The sequence below is a fragment of the Ochotona curzoniae genome, unplaced genomic scaffold (genome assembly GCF_017591425.1).
Source record: "Ochotona curzoniae isolate NIBS_2020 unplaced genomic scaffold, NIBS_Ocur_1.0 contig_64, whole genome shotgun sequence".
In the NCBI taxonomy this organism is placed as follows: domain Eukaryota; kingdom Metazoa; phylum Chordata; class Mammalia; order Lagomorpha; family Ochotonidae; genus Ochotona; species Ochotona curzoniae.
Genome location: NW_024466502.1, coordinates 24,518,797 through 24,541,339, shown reverse-complemented (window position 1 = coordinate 24,541,339; position 22,543 = coordinate 24,518,797). Strand labels below are relative to the sequence as shown.

Genomic DNA, 22,543 nt, shown 5'->3' with positions numbered 1-22,543 from the left:
CAGGAGGTTCTTTCCAGGTGGATATGCCAAAGCCTAATTTCTTTCTAGGACATATCAACTCTTTTCTGATTCTGATGACCTTAAACTTGGTTTTTAGCTTTGCAAATATACTCAATCTTATCATACTCAAAGCCTTCAGTTCCAGAGGAATTATGCATAAAGTGACCTTACAGATGAGAACAAAGTTTATTTCGTTTCAATGAGTCTCCCATTTCCTTTATTTGTGATGTGTTGGCGGATATGTGCTGTGGGGTCCAGGTGTTAATATTTATACATCTAACCTACACATGGCAGATAGAGTATCTGCTTCAAATCAATATGTTCATATCACATTCACCACTAAGCACCCACAATTCTTAGCTATTTTGGATCTAATCCAACTGGAAAATTGTATATTTTCTTACCCACTTTCTTTCCCTTAATATCTAGGAGGGGTTCAAGGAAAAAAAAATAAGAATGGGCAGAATGAAAATCTGTTGGAACGGTTGCCTTTCTCTTTCTAATCAGGAGCCAAAAGCTTCACCTTGACAGAAACTGGAAACTATCAACAATGCTTTCATAAATGTCTCTTCAGTTACCTCCACTGTATTAATTTATATGAGGAGGAATTATTAATGCATCAGCTTCAATCCAACCCATCCAGATTTTGTAAGGAATCTAAATAAGGGCTTTCCTCCTCCCCAAGAAGTAACACAAGTAATCCCAGTGAGACAAGGAAACTGCAGCAAAATTTATTGGAAATGACCTAGACTTGACATCCTGATGAAGATGTAACAACACATGAAGTACAACTGATACAACGTCTACAAAATCACCAAGGAAAAAGAAAATGTGTTTTTAAAAGAAATATCGTATCCATGTTACCTTAATCTTTGAACAATGTAACCAATAATTTTGACTCTAAACATCCAGAATAAAGATCACTTAGAACTAAACAAGAGAAAGAAGTTTCTTCCCACAACTGGACAACTCCTTGACTGTTATCTGTGTATAACTCCCATCAGGCAGTTTTCATCACCTGTCATTAAGAAGATATTCATATTCCTCCCAGGAAAAAACTCTTCCAAGCAACAAATCAGTTGATGGCCCCCAACTGATTGGGGTGCCTAGAATCAGCATTTCCTAGAAATTAACAATATTAACTCTACTGATAAGACCTCACTATCCTGTAAGACACTGCTTGGATGCAAGAGCATGCTGCTCTGTGGTGAGAGCCCTTTGCATTCCAGCTGGGTCAGTGCAGACAGAGCATGTCACCTGCTCATTAGGATTCTCTGACTCCTCGGCAGCTTTATTCTTCTACTTCTTCATACAATTCAGCTTCTACAGAATGAACTGCCTTTGAAAAAAAATTATCCCAAGTCATCCCTTTGCGAAAAAGTAAGTAATGTGAAAAGCACAGAGAATAGAAACTGCTTGGGAAAGCAAAACTGACACACTAACTTTCAGAGGCACTATCACAGAGTCGCCTCTGAGATGGAAAGCTGTATGCTACATGTGTGCTTTGAAAATCAGGTGGATTCCAAACATTCACCTCGGATGAATGGCCTCTAAAAAGCCATTGGAGGGTTGAAGACCCTGGGAATCCCAACGCGGGATTGTAGCATTTGTTGGACTGGTACCATAAGCCTTTCTCCTTCCCACCAATTTCAACAGCTTGTTCCTAAACGAGCACATATCAACTTTGGAAGAGCAACTGTGACTGCTTTTCTTCTAAATTTAAGGTAGAGAAAATGAAAGTAAAAGCACTCACAATTTAATGGGGAATGACAAATCCCTGTCACCGTGTGACTGTGGAACTGATGGAAGTCAGTGCGTGACTACAGGAGTCATTTTAGATAAAATATAGACAGCTAATGCTGACAAGGTAAGCACTCACTTCTATTTTTGAGGCCTGATACTTCTAGTTTGAGTTACTAATGCTAGACTGATTTTCCAGAAAGTTAACAACAATCTCCTTTTTTTTTGTCCTGGGTAGGCTCAGGTACAATGTTCTACCTTCTTACAAAGCTCAAAAGTAAGGTCTAACAGGACTCCCACTGCTTGTAGAAGTGACATGCTAGTTGGCACAAAGCAGGTGGGGCAGAAAGATCGCCCACCCTCCCCTAAAATCCACCGGAGCCTGATTAGCAATCAGTCATTCTCCTCCAATAGACAATGTCAGCCAATTTTAAGACAGATGCACAGAAAGTCACATAAATGTTTCTACCTTTCCATCATTGAGGGAAACATGCTTTTCTTTGGAGGCAAAAAAATACATTCATTTTTTCAAGTATATTTCAATATACAAAGATAATCAAGCTTTGTTTCATTACAAAGACAAAAAGAGTGCACATAGGTCCAAGAGAGATTTCACACTTCAACTTCCTTTGGTGTGGATTTCATGAGGTTCTGACACAAAAACTATACTAGATACACATTACTCATTTGACCTGAAAGCATGAACTCTTTTTTTCCATTTTACATATATGTGCGTGTGTATGTGTGTGTACAGTCATCAACAAGAGAAAACCCCAGTTTACAAATCTATGATGGCTTAGGGGTGGCAAGCTCCAAGGAGAGCAAGATGCACCTGCTGACTTAGGACCAGCAGGAGGTGGGTCCCTCAATGTGGGCTGGCATCACACAGGCTCTTCCTCTCCGTAGCAAGCTAAGGAGCACTTGCTGCTGGGTATCTGCAGTTATGGCTTGTTTCCTGACTTGGCTTTGCTGTTGGGGCTGCAGTTGAGGTCTCTAAGCAGTGCTTCGCAGTTAGCTAGAGCATCTGCTGGCACAAGTTTTCGGATATGCTCCACTGTCTTTTGATAAGCCATCTTCTCCTGCTCCAGAGTCCGGATTAATGTCTTCATTTTGGTCTCTCGGTTCAAAAGATTTTCCAGGTTGGATTCCAAGGCCTGGATTTTCGCATGAGCCACCTGTTTGAATAAAAGAAATCTTGTTTTAATTTTCCAAAATAAAAATGTGAAGTTGGCTTTGTATAGCAATATAGCAGCTCCTGATTGCATATATCAATTATATCAAATGTATTAATAAAATATGATGTGACACAAATACTTTGAAAACCTCCAAGAAAAAATGGGGGGTATTTTAGGTTTCTAAAAAAAATGCAACTGTGGTACTAACATGACTCATCTCTTCTCACTGCAAACACCAATAGGACAACACTGCATCGCCTCCCCGCAATGGTGGGGCTCCTCACTTCATCACCTACTTTGCCTTCCAGAAGACAGAGGAGCTTTTGCCCTCTTACTGGAAATTCAGATTTCTTTAAACATGTACTTGGTATCCTATCAGTTTGTTTCAATGTCAGGGATGCCCAAATTACTGGATGATGACTGTATTAAATCATGAGGGAATGCATGTGTAACAATTAAGAAAAATCAGTATAATATAAAAAAGAGGTGCAAATCCACCATACTCAATGAGGAAATGTTTAATTAATCCTCACCGAAATAACCAAGTAGCACCGGTTACTTAAATACACTTAAAAACACTGGTTAACCAAATACACCGACTATGGTGGCTCTTCTTTGAGTAGAAAAAGGGACAGAATTTTCTATGAGCCAAAACTAATTAAGATAAAGGACTGGAAGTCAGTTAGCTGTCCCCTAAGCAGGAGAAGCATCCACTTTAGAGACTCCTCACTTCTAATCCATTTCTCTCCCACCTTGATTGGAAAGGGCCTCATCACACAGAAGCAGAGTTTCCATGCTTGCTACTTCGGAAGCAGACACAATGTTGGCAGAAATGAGGCAGGAGGCAGGCTAAGCAGAAATCAAAGACCCAAAACACTTAAGCACTACCTCAGAATTCATCTCCCACTGTAAGGCTGCTGCTATGGTTTGGATATGGTCCAACTGTGTTCCATAAGGAAGTTATATCTGTAGTATGGCTATGTGACGGACAATGGGCTAAGACATGGGATCAAGTAGGAGGCTCTTATTTCACTGGGGTCATTGTCCTCAGATGGGATTGAGGTAGTTCTCATGGGAACCTGGTTTATTATTGCAAGAGAATTATTATGAAAGCCAAGAACTGCCCATTCAGTCTTCCTGGCCTCCTGTTGTCACCATGTGATCTCTCTCTCTCTGGCACATGCTCCTAAACATGGCACCACCTGCCCTATGATGCAACCAAGGAAGATGTCACACAAGCTGTCACCACACTGTTTACACCTTCAGCCTCCAAAACTGTAAGCCAATTCAACCTCTTTTACTTACGTTTACCTAGCTTCAGATGCTTCATTATAGTAACAGAAAAGAGCCACTGGCTTACCTCCTTTGTCCTGACCACTTTTAAGCCTTACCCATCAAGACATGAAGATAAAGTACACATCACTCAAGCTGGAGATGCAGCATAGCACTTTTTAACACATTCTGTATTGCATTTGTCAGTTTGTGTTTATAAATAAGCATACAGTAGTTTAGATTGCAAGTAATTTATAAATTCCTTCATGGAAGAGCAGGAACCATTCATTTATACTTTGATTCAATTCTCAAAAAATGTGTGTTTATCTTTCCATTTTTGTTTTATACTACACAGCTCCTATCTCCAGCTGGATTACTGCAAATGTTTTCTAGCTGGCCTCACTACCTTCTGTCCTCATCCTTATCTGTCTTTGTCAAAGTTCCAGTCAGATGATTCTAAATCATGGCTCAGAAACACTGGCAGATTTCACTGCCTACAGAATTTAAAGACATGCTCTTATGACTGACACCAATGTCACTTCTCATTAACTTCTGCCTTTATCACATCTATCCCACTTTATCCCAACAGAAATCTTGAATTAAAGCAAAGCTAACTGTGATTCTCTGTACATCTTCCTTGCTTATGCTACATTGTGCCCAGTTCAGACTAAAGACATTCTTCACTGTTCGCTGTTGCCCACACTTTAGCTCTAACTCACACTTTGGTCACCCACTCCAATTTCCCATAGTCAATTGTTCTGCCTCTGAAGTAACCAGATATGCACAACACCCAATGGATTTTGCTCTTAACTCCCAGTTTTTTCTGAGTGTTCATTTTCTCTCCCAAGTGACATTTGCATTTGAAAGTTCATCTTCAGCCCCTGGAGCACCTGAGCAGTCTGACACTGCAGGCTTTTGCCAGCAGTGGAGACACACACACACACACACACTCCCCACCATTACTCCCCTTCTGGCTCTGTGCAGGCAGGAGGCAGCTCTGCCTTTTCTTACCTGTAGTTTCTCTAGGAGGTCCATGTTTTGTCTTTTCAGTTGGCTATTGGCCTTCTCTAGCTTCTCCAGAGGTTCGCTGTCCTCGCAGGCATAGGAAGACTCTTGCAGTTCATCCTGTAGCACGTGATATTCCACCTCATAGGCATGTAACTGTTTAGAAATATCCATCTCAAACACCTGCCATGAAAATAGTCCAGCTTAGTCTGGCCTTCAGTACCTCAGTGTGTTGATATACTTCATATTTATTTCCAAGTACTGATGAATGAGGAACTTCATTAAAGCATATAAAATGGAAAAGTCAATAGAAGAATAAATTACATAAGGATTGGAACAGATTGTTTCTTCACGATGGAAACATTTTCATAATGAGATCAAATCATAAGAAAAAATTGATGTCAATGGTGTGTTGCTCTACAATGTCATACTCTACTTCCTGTCTCCCGAAATGCAATGTGGAGCTTTTGTCACCTGTGATGGAGATCACCATTACTGATTAGGAAGCAAGATTGTGTGAGGTTGTTCCCGAAAAGAGAGAACAGAAAACTGCCCAATTTATTTGTCAATAGCACAGATTTTAATGAACATTTTTATCCACTTGTTATTCCAATTCCATGTGGGTCTCTTAGGAGTCACTTCCATGTTGTGCCACACTGACAACCCTCAAAATTGCATATCCCAAGTCCCGGGTAGAACTGGTAGGTTTAAGTAGGGCTGTCTCCCCTCTCCCCTGTCACCAGCAAATGAAGACAGCTTGCTTAGAAACTGGAGGACAGGCTCTCCTCTTGGCAAAACCCCATTAAGAGGAAAATGAGGCAGCAGCTTCTGTGTGAGCAATGACACCAATGCTAACAGTGTTGAAAAAAAATTACAAAAAATACATAACTTATTCTACTGCTTGAGTGACATTAGTTAGTTGTAGAAATACTGCTTGAGTTGCCCTGGTTTCACTTTGAAGTGCCTGACTTTAAGTCCTGGTTGTAACTCCAACTTCCTATTAATACACACAATAGGGTGTGGCAGGTGAAGTCTCCAGTAGGAAACCCCATTACCACATGGTAGACCTGCTTTGAATTTTGGGTTCCTGGCTTCAGCCCAACTTGCCCAGCCCAGCCTTGACTGTTGTGGGCATTTGGTGGAATGAACCAGAAGAAAAGACCTCCTCACCTCTCTCTCTCTTTCAGCCTTTCAAATTAATTAAATAAGTAATTTTAAAGAAATTAGAGTATGGGAACTTCTAGACTAATTTGGTTATCATTTTTCAAAGCAGGTAATCCTCATGAATTCCAGAAGAGAGATGATACCTGGTTTCAATTTTGCAAAAGCACAATCTCTGAATGCATGTTAGTTAGATAAGTAAATGTTTAAGTAAAAGCAGTGCTTTTCAGCTTATGGAACATTTGCACAAATAAAAACAATTTATAGATAACTATATAACAATCTATTTGTAATTAAATTCCATATCATAGAAAGAAAACTTGATTTAATTATAAAATTCCCCATGATACTACGAATTAGAACATGCAGGCACTTTAGTTTATAAATTATATTTACTCATAAAATAATATGAAAATGTAACAGGATCAATTACTGCTATTTTCATTTTGTAGGAGAGGAAGCAGAGAATCAGAGAGGTTGTGACCTTCCCATAGTCTCACAGCATGTAGGTGGCAGGCACTGGAACAAGACTTCCAACTCCTCTTTTCTTCTCTAAGCTCTAAGCTCAGTACTCACAAGGCATGATCACTGTACCTGCAAATTTGGTCTTAAGTGTGCTCATTGCTCTGCAACAACATCAACATGTAATACTATTCCTCTACTCACTGGGAAGGGCCAGGGCCAAGTGAGTTGGTGTCTGTATTACTTTCTATTGCGAGCCACACTCAGTTCACTGCCCTCATCTACCCTTTCACACCCTGGAAGGCAGACTTTTTCTGAACTGCATACTCCTGCACTCGTTTCTGGCTGGCTCTGTCACTCTTGGCCAACAGGAGGTGCTAGCAGGAGGTGCCTTCCCTGCTTAGTTCTGCAAGAACACATCCACCAGAGATACAGGTCCTCTACAGTTCTAATTGTCCTCGGGCCCAGTAACCCTATGATATTCCTCACGGCCCCCTCAGCACTAACTCCAGGGCATGTGGACAGCCACACTGGGTGCCTATCTCTCTCTAAATGGCTCATCATTAGACATGTTAGAAGGAGCTGTTTCCTACAGAGACTCCCACTGACCACTATCTTCTCGCTTGGGAGTTGAGAAAACAAGGATGATATGTACAAGTCCAACTTCATGCTTTCTCATTCCAAAGTCTGCACTCTTGCCACACGACTTCCGTGTGCATTTTACAACAGGACTAACATTCTCACAAAGGCAAGTGGACCTCCTACCAGCCTCAGGTCTTCCAGGCTTTGACAGGAGGTCCGAGATACTCATTAAGTAGCACTCAACCATGCCTCCTGTGCATAGCCGAGAAAGACAACATCAGACAGCGAGTAGTTCACAAGTCCCATTTCTACCTAAAATGCACCTGATCAAAGTAAAAATGAGTTACAACTGCCAAGCAAAACTGCATTTTGTGCTAAAACACTTCATCTATGACCCAGTATAGTCATTACTAGTGTTTTCACTTAAATCATACCTGGGTAATGATCTTTTCCATTTCAGAGGTATTCATATCTGGAAGTGTGGTTTTAAGGAATTCCACAATATTCTCAAAGCTTTCACATTCCATTATAAGTGCTTCCTGGCTACTCAGCAGGCTGAGCGCCACTTTAAATATAACTTCAGTTCCCTGAAGAAAAATTATATCTAAAAGAAAAGGTACAAGTGTCATGATCAAATGTAAACATGCTCTGTGTAAAAAGTACATTCTTTGTGTTAGAACCTTTTGTTTTTTATTATTGCACCAGGCCCAGAGAACATTTGGCAATCAAAATTGATCAAAACCACTAGCTTTATTACAGAAAAAACTTTAATATGATTGAAACAAATAGGTGTTTAAATATTCCCCATACCTAGTAAGAATCTCAATAAGACTTGGATAGCAAAGGAAAAAAATGTTATATTCTTATCTATGTGTTACTTATAATCTCTCACAATGATTTTAATGGAGAATGGATAAACATCAATGGTACTTATTTACTGATACTTAGATTTTTCTTCCCAACAGGAACATAAAAACAAATCAGTATAACCAAATAGGACTATGTGAACTTGCATTACCAAAATAAAAGTTACCAAACCAGTTAACACGCAATCAAATCTATGTCATAGCAGATATATTTAGAAAGGATTTAAAGATAATTGATAGGGCCTGATGTAGTGGCTCAGTGGCTAAATCTTTGTCCTCTATACACCAGGATCCCATATGGGCGCTGGTTTGTGTCCTAGTTGATCCACTTCCCATCCAGCTCCCTGCTTGAGACGTAGAAAAGCAGTAGAGGGTGGTCCAAAGCCTTGGGACCCTGCACCCAAGTGAGAGACTCAGATGAAGCTCCTGATTCCTGGCTTCAGATCAGCTCAGTTCCTGCCATTGAAGCCATTTGGGGAATAGACCAGTGAACAGAAGATCTTTCTCTTTTTCTTTGTAATTCTGTCTTTCCAATAAAAATAAACTAAAAAAAAAAAAAAAGACAGTTGATAACAAATGTGAACCCAAAATCTAAATTCTTCTTTCTTAGAAATGAAAGATTGCAATAGTTTTGAAAAGAATCAAATACTTTTGATTAAAATTTCTCTTAGTTGATGTCATTCTTTTCTCAATAATACAGAGCAGGATTGTCTTGAAAAACAGTAAAGTATAAAAGAATTATGGTGAACACAGCAATTCTTAATTAGGTATGTTCCATCTTGCTAATAGAGAGGAAAGGAGGAAAAGAGGGAGAGGGAGGGAAGAAGAGAAATAGAGTGGCACAGATGGGGAGGGGAGAAGGGAGAGGTTTCTTCTATATGCTGGGTCAACTCCCCAAATGGTCACAATGGCCAGTTCTGCATCAGGTCCAAGCCTGGAGCCTACAACTTCATCCAAGTCTCCGAAGCAGATGGCAGGAGCTCAAGCATTGGCACCATTTGCTGCTGCTTTTTCAAGCCCATTAGCAAGGAGCTGGATAGGAAGTGACGCAACTGGGACTCATGGGACGCTAGTGACACAGGAGGCAGCTTAATTTGTTGCACCAGCACGTTAGTCTCACAGTCTCTATTATTTATTATTTTCAGAGAAATGCAGTGATGGCACGATGGATAGCACCATGAATATTTTCATAGCAAAACATGCTACTGGCAACATTCATTTCATAAAACTTGACATCAGCTTTCCAAGAGTAAACTAAAGAGTTGTGCTCTGAAATACCCTTGTGATTTGACATATCATTCTCTGAGAAGAAATATCGAAATCTACTTATAATGAGGAGTAACAGAAGGGCCATTATCAGGAACCCTAGTTGCAAGCAGAGTTTCACTGGTGAAAAGCAATGGGTGTACCGAATAAACAAGGGAGGCCCGGTGAATACGTGATTCATCTGACTTTGATCTTACTCTTCTGCTGCACTTTTGTCTACAGACTATATTCCTGCTAATGCAGTGTTTTGGCAGATAAAATGTACTCTTCAGCACATGGAATCTATATCACAAGCAGATTATCTTGTAAACATTCTCCATTTGTTAAAATGTTCTGCAAGATGAATAGTGAGCTCTCATTTGCATATCTGCTTATTTAGAAATTCTTCAGCAACACTTTTTAAATTGCTAAGCATTAAGAAATTGTGCTTCTAGAATTTTTAAACCAAATATCACTTCTCTAAAACTAATGAGGAAGTTCGTTGACTTTCTAAATTGCTACTAGAATCAGTTGGTAGAATTTTGCTCCCAGTAGAAAGGAGCCCCTTCATAGTAAGTTGGAATGCTACACACATCTTCAGAAGTGGTCTCTTTAAATCGTGTATTTCATAACACTATTTGTAATACTCCTATATTGTAACACTTCTATATTGAATATACTGAATATAGGATATAGTAAATATATTCTATTCAAATCTATTCCAATGTTTTAAACAGTAGAAAAGACCTGTAACTATTTAGACTCACAATTGTATAGAAAATGCCAAATTTGATGAAAGTACAGCTGTGAATGAATACTGACTACACTGACCATGGCTTCCAGAGAGATGCACAGAACAGAAAAATTGTGGCAGCCCCTTCCTGAGGTTATGAGGGCACGTAAGGCAAGACATTATTAGAATAAATTACTCCTTATTTTCTTTTTGAATAAAAGAGAAACTCAACCAAGAACTTATACAAACTTATACAGACAGTCCCCAAACTGCAGCAATACTACTACTACTATGACTAATACTTCTAATAGCAATAATAACAAAAACTATTGCCCTTCTTGTTCCCAGTGTCTAATACTGGGACTGGAACAAAACATGGGCTCACAAGACCAGCTCTGGGTTCTTCTACAGCCTGTGATTAGAGATCTTCCCTAATTCATTCAGCCTTACAGATTGGCTACACTCCAATATTGGAATGAGAGAAAAGCCACTTACACAATGCAGCAGTAATTACAACTACCCTGAGGAGAACAAAAACTCGGGTTAAGAAATGCCATTAGAAAGAGCACCAACACCAATACTTTCGTTGTCCCACTCAGATAACATGTGTGTCTGTGTTTTGAACCAGATTAAAGAAGAAAATGGTTTTGGAAGAAACAACCGAACAAAACTCAGAGGTCGGAAGGATGTATGCATAAATCTAGAAAGTTGTACAGATGACACAGATTATGCTCTCAGTCCAAATTCTTTTTAAAAAGTACACTGCGATTTTTTAGGCATCAACAAAAATCAGTGTTTCATGATCGCTTATTCAGCTACAGCAGAGCAACTTTTCCACTGCATTTTGATTTCACTTAAGACCAACAGCATTTCAAATGACTACTGAACATCACCATGGACATTTATTAAATTCCAGTAGCAATTTGCCATTCTGTCCAATGTGTGATAAAGCAACTGGATACCACACGGCCAGATGTATGTTCCCTTAGAATAAACACCCCAGTTCCGTTGGATCAAAGTCAGCTCTTACCGAAAACTCTGGCTACAAATCCTAGAGGAAACTGAGAGGCGAACAGTGTGAGGAACCAGGGGGCAGCATAAAGGCTGGGGCTGATCTCATTCTCCTCCAAATGATTGTAGAGATCTCTGTGATAGTCATGAAGGAGCCTGGAGAGCTGGTACATTTCAATCTGGAGTTGATTTGGAGGGGAAAAAAAAAGATATTATGCATTTATCTGAGTGAGCCTAAAATACATTAACTTGAATTGTTTTACTCTAATATTTACTAACATTTCACAATATTCAATTATTAATAAAAGCAGCAGTAATTGTTTATCACAGACATGGTATTTTTCCTCTTATACAGAAATATTGCTTTTGAAATCTAAACAGAATTCTCCTGGCTTACAACTTGTAGACAATGTGTTGTCCAAGGCCAGACGATATCTTTATTCCAAAGAATCTACTGTGTCTAGTACAGAAGTGAAGTTCGTCTATCTGTTGGATCCAATGCTGGTTCATGACAGAGCTTGTTTTTGACCCATAGAAAATGTCTATTGCTATAATGAATAGAGACTGAGAACCTTATGGGGCCAGAACCCAGAGATGTTACATCTAGAATCCAAGTATTCTAGCCATCCTATTTTTTTTTAATGACAAAAAGGTCAATTAGGTAATGAACTATAAATGTTACATGAACTAAAAGAAATCACTTCATTTAGCTACTGAGTTTATGTTTGGCAGTACTTTACATTATAAAGACCCCACAGAAAAATTTTAAGCTCCTCTGTCTGATAAAGAATTAAAAAAAGAAGTAATATATAATAAAGTGATTGTGAACTGTGCTTTAACTGAAATGTATACCCATAATAGCTGAGTGCTGGTGATCTGATTGGTTATTTCAGCCTTGTGTTGTGCTAGCAAATGAACAGCATATTCTTTACAAACGTCCAAGACTTTTTTCACAAGAAAAAATCCAGGTAAAACACCATTCTTAAGCAGTTAGTGCTACGAAATCACATAAAGGAAATCCATTATAATGTAAGGTCGACAATTGCTTCTGGAGTCCAAAATTAAGAGCAAGCAAACTTTTTTGCGGGGGAGGGGATACCCTAAGTACATAAAATACAGCCAATTATTTGTTTGATTCTTATCTCCAATCTCTACCTTTGGAATCAAAATTTCCATAAAAACTGTAAAAGAAAAGAATGAAAAGTCCCAGGAAGTCATTGCTAAAAATAAGAAGTTTGATTAGAGTAATACATAGAGGGTTTTTTTTAATGGATTAGCCCAATAAGTCATGTAAAAGATAATTCATTTCCTTTATGTCTTACTTCAAAATGGCATACTAATAAGCATAAATATTAAGTCAAATTAGCAGAATAAAAAGCAAATATCCCACATAAAGCATTCTGCTCTTGGTACGGTAACAGTGTAATGGGGAGAGAGAATAATTCAGCCTTTAAGATTTTGAAAAGATCTCTGCATTTTTCCCTATGCACCTGCACATGTGTGCGCACAGACCACACACACACACACACACACGCACACACACACACACACCAAGCAAGATATACTTGGGCAAATAAAAATCCAATTTGTGGCTCCTTCAAAGGAAGCTGTAATAATAAAACCTAATTTTTGTAATGAACAAACAATTCTTCATATAGAAGAGGTAGAACTAGAGGGGAAAAAATACACAAAGAGAAAGGTAGGAGGGAGAAGACATAAAAAGTGGAGACCAATGACTGCAGAGAAAGAATGCTTTCACAACACGGGAGATGGTGGACACAAACCACAGTGAGATACATACGTTAAGACATGAGAAACTTCAACTCCTTCATTTCACAGTTAAGGTAACTGAAACCAAGGGCCCAACGTGGCCACCCTCACCAACAAGGAAACAAGAAATCAGAAATTCCCCCAGCTCTAGGCAACTGCTTAGGTTGCCTTGAATCTACGTAAGTGCTACATGGCCAGAGAAAAAAAGCAGCCAATAATCGGTGAGCATTCTAGGCCTGGTTAATGCTAATTTTCTGTTAACTATACAAGTATGACAGCATAGTTGCCTATATATATATTTTGAGATATGTGGGGAAGGTGGGGAACACCAGGCCAGGACACACTACCCTGCACCCCAGGTTTGGGGGGTGAACTGTAAATTGCCTCGGGAAAGGGGATCTGGGGACAGAGTAGGAGCAGCTGAGGGCATGTTTGACAGGGGAGTAATGACTTCTGCGGTATTCCACGGACTGGGCCACTTCACTCACAGGCAAAGGAGCCGAGATAGGGTGGTTTAGATGTGGGAAACCAGAGGGCATGTCTGGGTCAGACCAAGGTACCTGCCCATGTGGAGACCTGGGCTGGGCTAACTGAAACTGCCCACCACCCGCAGGCGCATACAAAAGCTGGGACTGGGAATGTCTGACTGAGCTAGGCCACAGTTCATGCCCATGTCAGAGCAGGGATGGGCCATGTTAGGCTATTCAACAGCACCCAGAGCTTGAGAGAACTGGATCGAGGGGCATATTCTGCAGGGAACTCTAGGCTCGCCTCTATGGAACTGCAGTAACTGCCAGTTTGCGTAGAGAGCTGTAGTGGTGATGGGTTGGATCAGGCTAGACTGATCAGCTTATCTGACACTCACAGAAGCTGTGGCTGGGAGAAGGCCGGATTGGGCCAGGCTGGAGCACCCACCAGCACATGCAAAGGCTGGGATGGGGTAGAAGATGCCAAGCAGGGCCACAGCGCCCACTGGAATGCATGAGATCTGGGGCTGAGAGCAGGTCTCACAGGGAAACTTGGGGAACTCCCCTTATAGGCCTTAGCTTCCGCTGGAGAGCACAGTAGCTGAAATGAGGGTGGGGGCGGGGAAACCAGGCCAGGTGGGGCTACAACACTCAGCCTCTGTGTAAACCAGGTTTGGGAACAGGCCAGGATGGACCAGGTCTCAGCATCTGTTGGCACACATGACAGCCAAGATAGTGTGGGTTGCACTGAGCTGGGTAAGCTGCAATACCCAGTAGCAAGAGCTAAGACTGAGGGTGGACCAGGCCAGGCTAGATTTAGGCACCTGCTCACACATATCAGATCTGAGCTCAGGAGAGGAGCTCTCTCTGGTCTTTACCTAGTTCCAACTTTGGCCACTCATCCTCTCTTGCACTGACCATCAGAGTCTCTTTGGAGCACCAAAATTAGCTCAGATAGACAGAAAGAGACTAATATAGAAAGCTTAGAACAATTAGGAAAAATCAGCTTGGCTTTTCCTAGACCTCACTAGGTAGGATGCAAGGTTCAGTTATTCCTCACTGGAGATTTCTCTGCACACCCCTCCTAAGACTATTCTATTCTTCAATTGTTAATATATGGCTTGTTAGAGTTATAAGTCTGTTTTGATTATCCTAAAATGCATGAAGGTCTGTAAAATCTTGCTTCAAACTGCTAAACATAAATATATTTAAAAAAAAAAAAAGATCTGGGTCTGGTAATGACGTTGGTAGGTTTCTGGAGACTACTCTGCTAGGCTGCAGTTCCTACTGGTGAGTACAAGAGTCAGAGCTGTGGACAGACCAGGCTGGGCAAGGGTGCAGCACTCGTCAGCATGCATGTGGGCTGGGTTTGGAAGTCGGTAAGACTGGGTGAGACTCCTACACCCACTGGTGTATGCAGGAGCCATAATGGGTACAGGGCAGGTAGTACAGCACCCAGCAGTACACATGAGAGCCAGGTCTGGGGGTGGGAAAAACTGAGTTAGGCTATATAGCACCCACTAGCAAGAGTTGGAATAGGTGCAGGCCAGGCAGGCTAGGCTGCAGTACCTGCTGGTGAATGCCAGGACTGTGGCCAGCCATATCAGGTTAAGCCACAGCACCTGCCAACACACACGAGATCCAGGGCTGATAGCAGGCCTGGTAGGAGAACACGGGAAGCCTCCTGCTAAGCTGCAACTCCTGCTGGTGAGTGTGAGAGTTGGGGTTGCGGGCAGGCCAGGCAAGACTGCAGCAACTCTTGGTATATGCATGAACTAGGTCTGAGGGCAGGCCAGACCAAACTGGACCACAATATCTGTCAGTTCACAGGAGGGCTAGGGATGGGCCAGTCTTAGCTAGTGAAAGCTGTGACTGGGGGTGGCCTAGGTTGAGCCAGGCTATATAGCACCTATTGGCAAGTCTGGGCCATAGCACTCACTGACATGAGCAGGACCCACAAGGGGTTGGGCCTGGTGGAGGAACTAAAGGTTCTTCATTGCTGGGCCACTGCTTTCATTGGTGAGCATGAGAGCTGGGACTGGGGGCAGGCCAGTCTGAGGGCAGGTCAGGTTGGGTGTGGGGCAGCCAGGTCAGCCACAGCACCCACCGGCAAGTGCTGGGACTGAGTGCAAGTCATGTCATGCTGGACCACGGTCCCCCAAGCAAGGCTGGAAGCAGGCATGCTAGAGGAACTATGGGCTCTCCCCTGCTGTGCTACAGCTCCCACTGCTAAGCATAAGAACCATGGCTACAGGCAGGCCAAGCTGGCAAGGTAGCAAGTCTTGTTGGCATACATGTGGGCTGGGTCTGGGGGCAGGTCTGGCTGACCTAAGCTGCAGCACTCATAGATGTATATGGGAGCAAGATGGGATATAGGACAGATCAGGCTAGATTGCAACATGTGCCGGCACACACAAAAGACACGGTTGGAGGCAGGCCTGGTGGAGGTTACTGAGGGTAACCCTGACTAGCCTGTGGCATCTGCTGGTGTATGTGAAGACAGGGCCTGTGGTGGGTTGGGCTGGGCTAGGCTGCAGCACCCATCAGGTCGTGAGAGAGATGGGGCTGGGGTGAGAGTGACAGTATGTGCATTGGTTGGTGCAGGGGATAGACCAAACCCGACCCTCTACTGGCTGGCACACACAAGAGTCAAGTCTAAGGCCACCTCAGGTGAGGATTTTGCGGGGATTCCTAACTAGACCACTCTACTCAAACTCCAGCCACAGGGAAAATCAAAATAGATGTAGTCCAGGACTAGGCCTCTTCGGCTGCAGATGCCTATGCAGTGGACAGCACGCACAGATGCACACAACGATCGTGACAGTCAGCTCATCTAGGCAGTAGAGGATGACAAATGTCTTGTCAGAGGATGGAAAACAGAAGAGGTTTGGTGATTCTTCTGGCCGAACTTTGCAACATGTTCCTAGGCCTGTGAATGCAGTAAGGTGGACTTGGTATGCTAGTCTGAAGATGATACACAAGACATCTACTCATTCTATTCCCAACAATGATGGGTTAATTCTTTTGAAGGGTAAATATTAGATAGCCAGGTAGACATTCGCCTATTTGTATAAAAGGGGATCAAGAAAATCAGACTTCGTTTTTTTTTTTATAAAAACGGAAATTTTCCTGTGGTTGAATGAAAAAAAAATGCAGAAGCCAGCCTGGGGAGTAGAACAACATTTTCACATCTTAGGTCTTGTCCATATTTGGTAACTGTGTTAGGTGGGTCAGTCCTCTCCCTGGGGCAGCGTAATGGAATCCGCTCTGTTCTGGGGGACAATTAAGACCAGTAGACCGTGATGAAGACTTCCGGAAGGAAGTTCAGGAGCTTCACATGCAGGAATCCCTCAATCTAGCACTATTCCAGAACGGGAAAGGGCAGGAGACACAGGGGCCTATACCCACATCCCAAACACTACCGTCTGAAAGCAATCTGGTCACTCAGCCATTCCCGAGATGGCCACCTGGTCTGTCAGGTGTAGTTACCTTCATTAAATTTTGCCAATTTCTTACCACAAAACACACACACACACACAGGTACCAGTCCTTTCTATCCCATATGAGATGTAAATACACTGTTTAGAAACCAAGTAAAACACTTCGCACACATTATTTGACTTGTTCATAGACTTCAGAGTACTTACCCAGTAAAGATCAAATCATGGTAACTTCACAGCCTGGTGAACACTCTATATAACCTTCTAAGTATGTGAATGGTTAGCAGATTCCCAAGAGTCACACTATCAGGAATGAACTAAGGGGCCCAGTGCAGTAGCCTCGTAGCTAAAGTCCCCACCTTTCACACATCAGGATCCCATATGGCCACCGGTTATAATCCCAGCAGTCCCACTTCCCATCCAGCTCCCTGCTAGTGGCCTGGAAAAGCAGTTGAAGATGGCCCAAAGCCTTGGAACCTTGCACTTATGTGGGAGACCCAGAAGAGGCTCCGGATCAGCTCAGCTCTGGCTGTGGTGGCCACCTGCTGAGTGAATCATTGGACAGAAGATCTTCCTCTCTGTCTCTCCTCCTTCTTGCATATCTGACTTTTCAATAAAACTAAAAATAAGTCTTTAAAAAAGAATAATGAACTAAGACAATCCTGTACATGCAAACAAGGTCTGAGACAGTGGGTCCACATGTCCTGAAATAGGAAATGCAATTTGGAGAGTCCTTGAACAGCCTCTGCGCGGCTGGCGCCAAGCCCCTGCCTTACCTGCAGCGACATCATGTCGGGTCTATACTGCTTGCGAAAGCCAAGGTCGTACATGAGGAACTTGAGCATCTCGAAGGCTTGCTCCTCACTCATGTGCAGAAGCAGGACTCCAGCCACGAAGCTGATGCCCTGACAGTAGCCCACTTCCTTGTCCAGCAAAGAATAGGCTTTGAGGAGGTTAAAGAGGGACAGCTGCCCAGACCCAAGCTGCACGGAAAAGTAAGGATGAGTCGGAAATGTCCTTCCTGGAAAGCGACAGAGATAAAATTCATGTCAGATGGTCTCATTGCTTGGAGATGAGAATGACATCACAACTCAGGGATCTCCAAGAAGAAACACTTTTACCCAGACCAGTATGGACCACTAGGGACATCCCCAAGGGACATGGCCATTCTAGCAAGCTCCAGGCCCTTCTTGCTGTGTTCATGACCACACCCTCCCATCTGAACAGTCTTCAAAAGTTAATGGGAGAGGTGCTGCTGTGAAAAAAACTTGCGTGGGTTTCCAAATGTTTTGGGCTACAAATAAATATCTTCTTGTTGCATCTCACCATGACTTTTTTTAATTGCCCTCATAGGAGATGGGCATAAAACACAAATACTGCTAGTCAGCACTTCTTTCTAAAAGCACTAAAAGCAAAACGAACCAAAACCAAAACTAAAAGACCTTCAAACTCAGGGCACATCCATGAGAGAGAGCGAAACAGAACATGATTCAGATGAGTCAAGGCAAGTTCAAAATTCATGTCAAAGTTTCTATCTAAAGTCAGAATTTTGTAAGAGTTATCATAAGATTTAAAAGGAAATCTTACTGGGTTCACAAAAAAAAATTTATTGCTGCTTTTCTTATGACACCAAAAGGACATTTTCAGAAAAAAAATTACTTATGTATTTATTTTAAAGGCAAAGCAAAGCAAGCAAGAGAAATAGACAAAGAGAAACATAGAGAGAAGCAGAGATCTTCCACTTGCTGGTTCACTTCTTAAATGTTTGTAACAGACATGGTTGCACTAGGCCAAGCCCAGATGTTTGGTTTCTAAATTTCCCACATGGGTGGCAGGAACCCAAGCACTTGAATCATTGCCAGCTGCATTCCAGGATGCCCGTTAACAAGAAACCAGAACTGGAAGTGCCTCCCATGTGGCAGAGCCAGACGGAATTCGCGGCTTCTGTATCACTTAAAAGCCTAAAAGCCGGTATTAAATACCAAAACAAAAATAAACACCATTTTCACTTCCAAAGCTGTAGATACTGTTTGGGACTTTCTTTGTACTGCACCAACGAAGGGGCGCGTTAGCTTCCTTGCAAAGTGATTACTCAGGGCAGTCAGAACTTGCAAGAATGCCTGAATCTCAAGTGTTTTCTACCACATGTGCATAAAAGTGACTTTTCCCCAGGAACTGACACAATTAATTTTGCAGAGTAAGCAGAAGGCATAAGAAAACCAGAAGACTCTTTGAAGAAGCACTGATAGTTACAAGTAGAGTCAAATAAGCAATTTTTAAACTAACCATTTGACTTTCTCCCTTAGAATTTTTAGTCAAGAAAACTGTCAATTCACTGCCTACCCAAGGGGCTGGCATTAGCTCTGCTTTCGTCTTTCTCAGGATCTGAGCCATTTCCCTCTTTATCAGGGCACCATGGCTAACCCTGACTGCCACCATTTCACAGATGAAATAATCAAATGCCAACACAGAACATTTAATCCAATATTTTAAATGCAGAAAACACATCTGAATGTGAATTCAAGGGATTAAACAATTTTTAAAAGCATGCCAGTTTGACCTTCCAAAGTTGATTGATACTCATTATTTATCATTTGGTCCATCAGTAAGGAACCTACAGCCCCTATTGGAGAGCCTGGGTTCCATGTCCAGCTCCAACTCTGGACTTCAGTTTCCTGGGAATGCCCTGGGAGGCAGCAGTGCTCACCTAGGTCTTTGGGTTCTTTGTACTCATATGGGAGACATGGGTGGCTCCCAGCTTCAACATGACCGAGCCTAGCCCACTGCAGGCATCTGGGGGATACACCAGGGAAGGACAGCTGTGTGTGTCTGTACCTTGCTAATAAAAATTCAATTAAAATTTTGAAAAGCATAAAAAGAAACTCAAAAGTGTTTTAGAAAATATTAAAAGAAGTAAAATGAAAGTTGTCATGGGAAGTTCTCTCCAGGCCTTGAATACGCATTCACCTTTACACTCAGAAGTTCATTTTTCATCACTCTGCAGGTGGATATCCTGGCTTTCTACAATATAGCTTCTTTGTATATATTACTCTGAATATGATATTAAAGGCCCGACTTCAGTACCAGGTCTAGAATTGCTTAGTATATCTCTATTACATTGTTTAGTTCTTCTTTAAGCCTATTTTAAAACTGCCTAACATGTAATTGTCTTTCCCAAACAACAAGTCAGTCTTAGAAAATACAGTAACAGAAGGCAACCCATAATATGATCTTTCTGGTGATTCAAATTGTAATGGGACGCTGCCATTAATGGATTGCCCCCTCATCAGGTTACTGGACAGCAGACAAGGCACAGACATGGAGTTTTCACACCCCGCCCTTACTGCCTCTTCTCACACCATTTAAATTCACTGAAGGCACAAAAAACGCACCCTGCCTCTCCTATCTTCTACATGATTCACAACAACTGACTGTGCAGAAATTAATCCAGAGGTTCTGAGCACCTGGCCTCCCCTGCCCCTGTTGTGCTACTTAGGTTAGTTAACTATAGGAAAACTTTGGGCTCTGGTAACTCCCTGCCTGCCTGAAACTTGTACTGCCTGGCTCTCAATCTGACTGGAGGATGAGAGCTTGAAAACCCCTGACTTTGGCAGTTTAGCACAGGGGTTCCTGGAATGTGGCGGGAGCTACTGTCACTAAGCCTGGGAAATAAAGACTCCTCCTAACATCCTACACTTGGGTCCAGTGTGATCTCTCTCACACTCCACAACAATATATAGGATGAATTTCTTTTTGTGCACAAACTTTTGGAGGAAATCTCCAGATATTTAAGGTATCCTATCAGACACAAAATCAGCTTGCTCTCAGCGAAGGACAAGGCCAGCAGCTCCTCTTATCAATGTCCCACCCCTGGAAAACACACTACCAAAAGATCCACTTGCCTTTAGTCAATGACAATTAGGACAAACATACCTAAATCCACAAGAATGGCGTGTTGTTGAGCAGTGAGCTGCTTTAAAAGTTCCTTATAGGATGTGTCTGGGGGCTGCTGCTTATTGGGCAATCTATGTCTTAAACGGTACTGTAAAGCTAAGAACTGCCAAATCTCTCCTCGTCGACTCTTGGGGACGCCTGCAATCAAAGAAACAAATAAGCAAGACATGAGACTCCAAGATGCACTTGTTCAATTGCGGCTGATCACGGCATTGCTGAACACAGGCAACAGTACTGTACAAACACCACCCTGGGATCACAATGTAGTGACAGAGTGCATTTTGACAAATACCATCTAACGACTCCTAACATCTTACAGTCATACAAAACAGGCAGTTTGAGGGATAACATCAGCTAACAAATAGAGCAACACACAGCACACTTGTAGAGGGTGCCTAGCCCTGAACCTTATACATGTGTTCAAAGAACACTCTTGTAAGATAGGTAATTACTCTTACCTCCATCATACACATCGCAAAGCTAAGGCAGAAAGACCTTAGTAATTTGCCCAAGTTCACTCAGCTGGTGTCAGTTTAGGATTAGAACTTCTAAAGGTCTGATTAAAGAGGCCAAATGCTGAAATTCCAAAAAGTATTACAGGCTGCCTTCATCCTTTTGGCGGGGAGGGTGGAAGACAGTAACAAGTATGCATACTCATATTACAATGTGTAAATCCTTCTTATTAACAAGTAACTTAGTGGAAGTGAGCTAACTAGAATTCTCACACAGCCATTAAAGGAATGAAGCAGTAAAAAATGGTCAGTATAGTCCCAAGGCATAACTGAAGTTCTCCCAGGACATCACTCATCTCTGGAGCAGAGAGAATGTTGCACGCGTGAACACTAATTCTAGTGAGCTTAACAGTTTGATGTCACCAGTAGCTCAGTGTGCCTTCACTGTGATTTCTGTGCCAGTGCACATGGGGGCAGCAGTGGGAGGGACACAAGTTCATGCTCTACAGCACAGGAGATGGTCAACGCAGTTTCCAGTTGCAACTGACTAGATCTGGAATAGGTTCTTCAGCTCAAGCTGGTTAATGAAAAGATTTCTACCAGTCTTCTCTGAAATGTAATGCCAGTTTACAAAACTAGAATACATGATTCTCCAAAAGTTGACAGCCTCAGCCTTCCTAATATGATGAATGAGGTTCTCCCCAGAATAGATCCAGACCACCTTTAGCTCTATGCCCCTCCAACCCCACATTCCCTGCCAAACACTTGACATTCCTGGTTATTTTCATTCCTCTGGTTTCTTGTTTCAACTGTTGCCTCTATGGAATTCCCAGCTCTCCCACTGGATTTTCTAACACATCTTTCTTCACTGTTTATAGATGAACCCAGCATCACCACTCACTTTTCCTGATATATCTGTCAGTAAAGTTACAAGGTGTAAGCACTCCCAGTTCACATATGATTTGATCCTTATTATAACATTATTTGCTGAATTACACTTGTTTCTTCAACTTTGACTATTTTTCCAAACTACAGATGGTGAGGTACTTGAGAACAGTAAGCATACTTGCATGTCTGTTAGACAAAACCCAAGATTTACCCTGTTAAATAGACATGTTGAATAAGTGACTGACAGTAAGTAAAATGTTATTTGTGAGGATTACTTTAATAGTGCATTAAATGAATCTCTGAAGACGAAGATCTGTTCT

General features: G+C 42.0%; 1 protein-coding gene across 6 annotated transcripts in view; it reads right to left on the bottom strand.

Annotated features, from left to right (window-relative positions):
* Positions 1-717: 717 nt before the first annotated feature.
* Positions 718-22,543, bottom strand: part of TBC1D4 (TBC1 domain family member 4) — a 164,340-nt gene continuing 142,514 nt past the window's right edge. For all 6 annotated transcript variants that reach the window (XM_040991287.1, XM_040991288.1, XM_040991286.1 and 3 more), the window contains 6 exons: positions 20,863-21,021; positions 17,706-17,950; positions 11,272-11,431; positions 7,832-8,001; positions 5,199-5,375; positions 718-2,915 (listed from right to left, as the gene is read on the bottom strand). In XM_040991287.1, the coding sequence (XP_040847221.1) occupies positions 2,682-2,915; positions 5,199-5,375; positions 7,832-8,001; positions 11,272-11,431; positions 17,706-17,950; positions 20,863-21,021 (1,145 nt within the window). In that variant the 3' untranslated portion in view covers positions 718-2,681. The remainder of the gene's footprint in view (positions 2,916-5,198; positions 5,376-7,831; positions 8,002-11,271; positions 11,432-17,705; positions 17,951-20,862; positions 21,022-22,543) is intronic.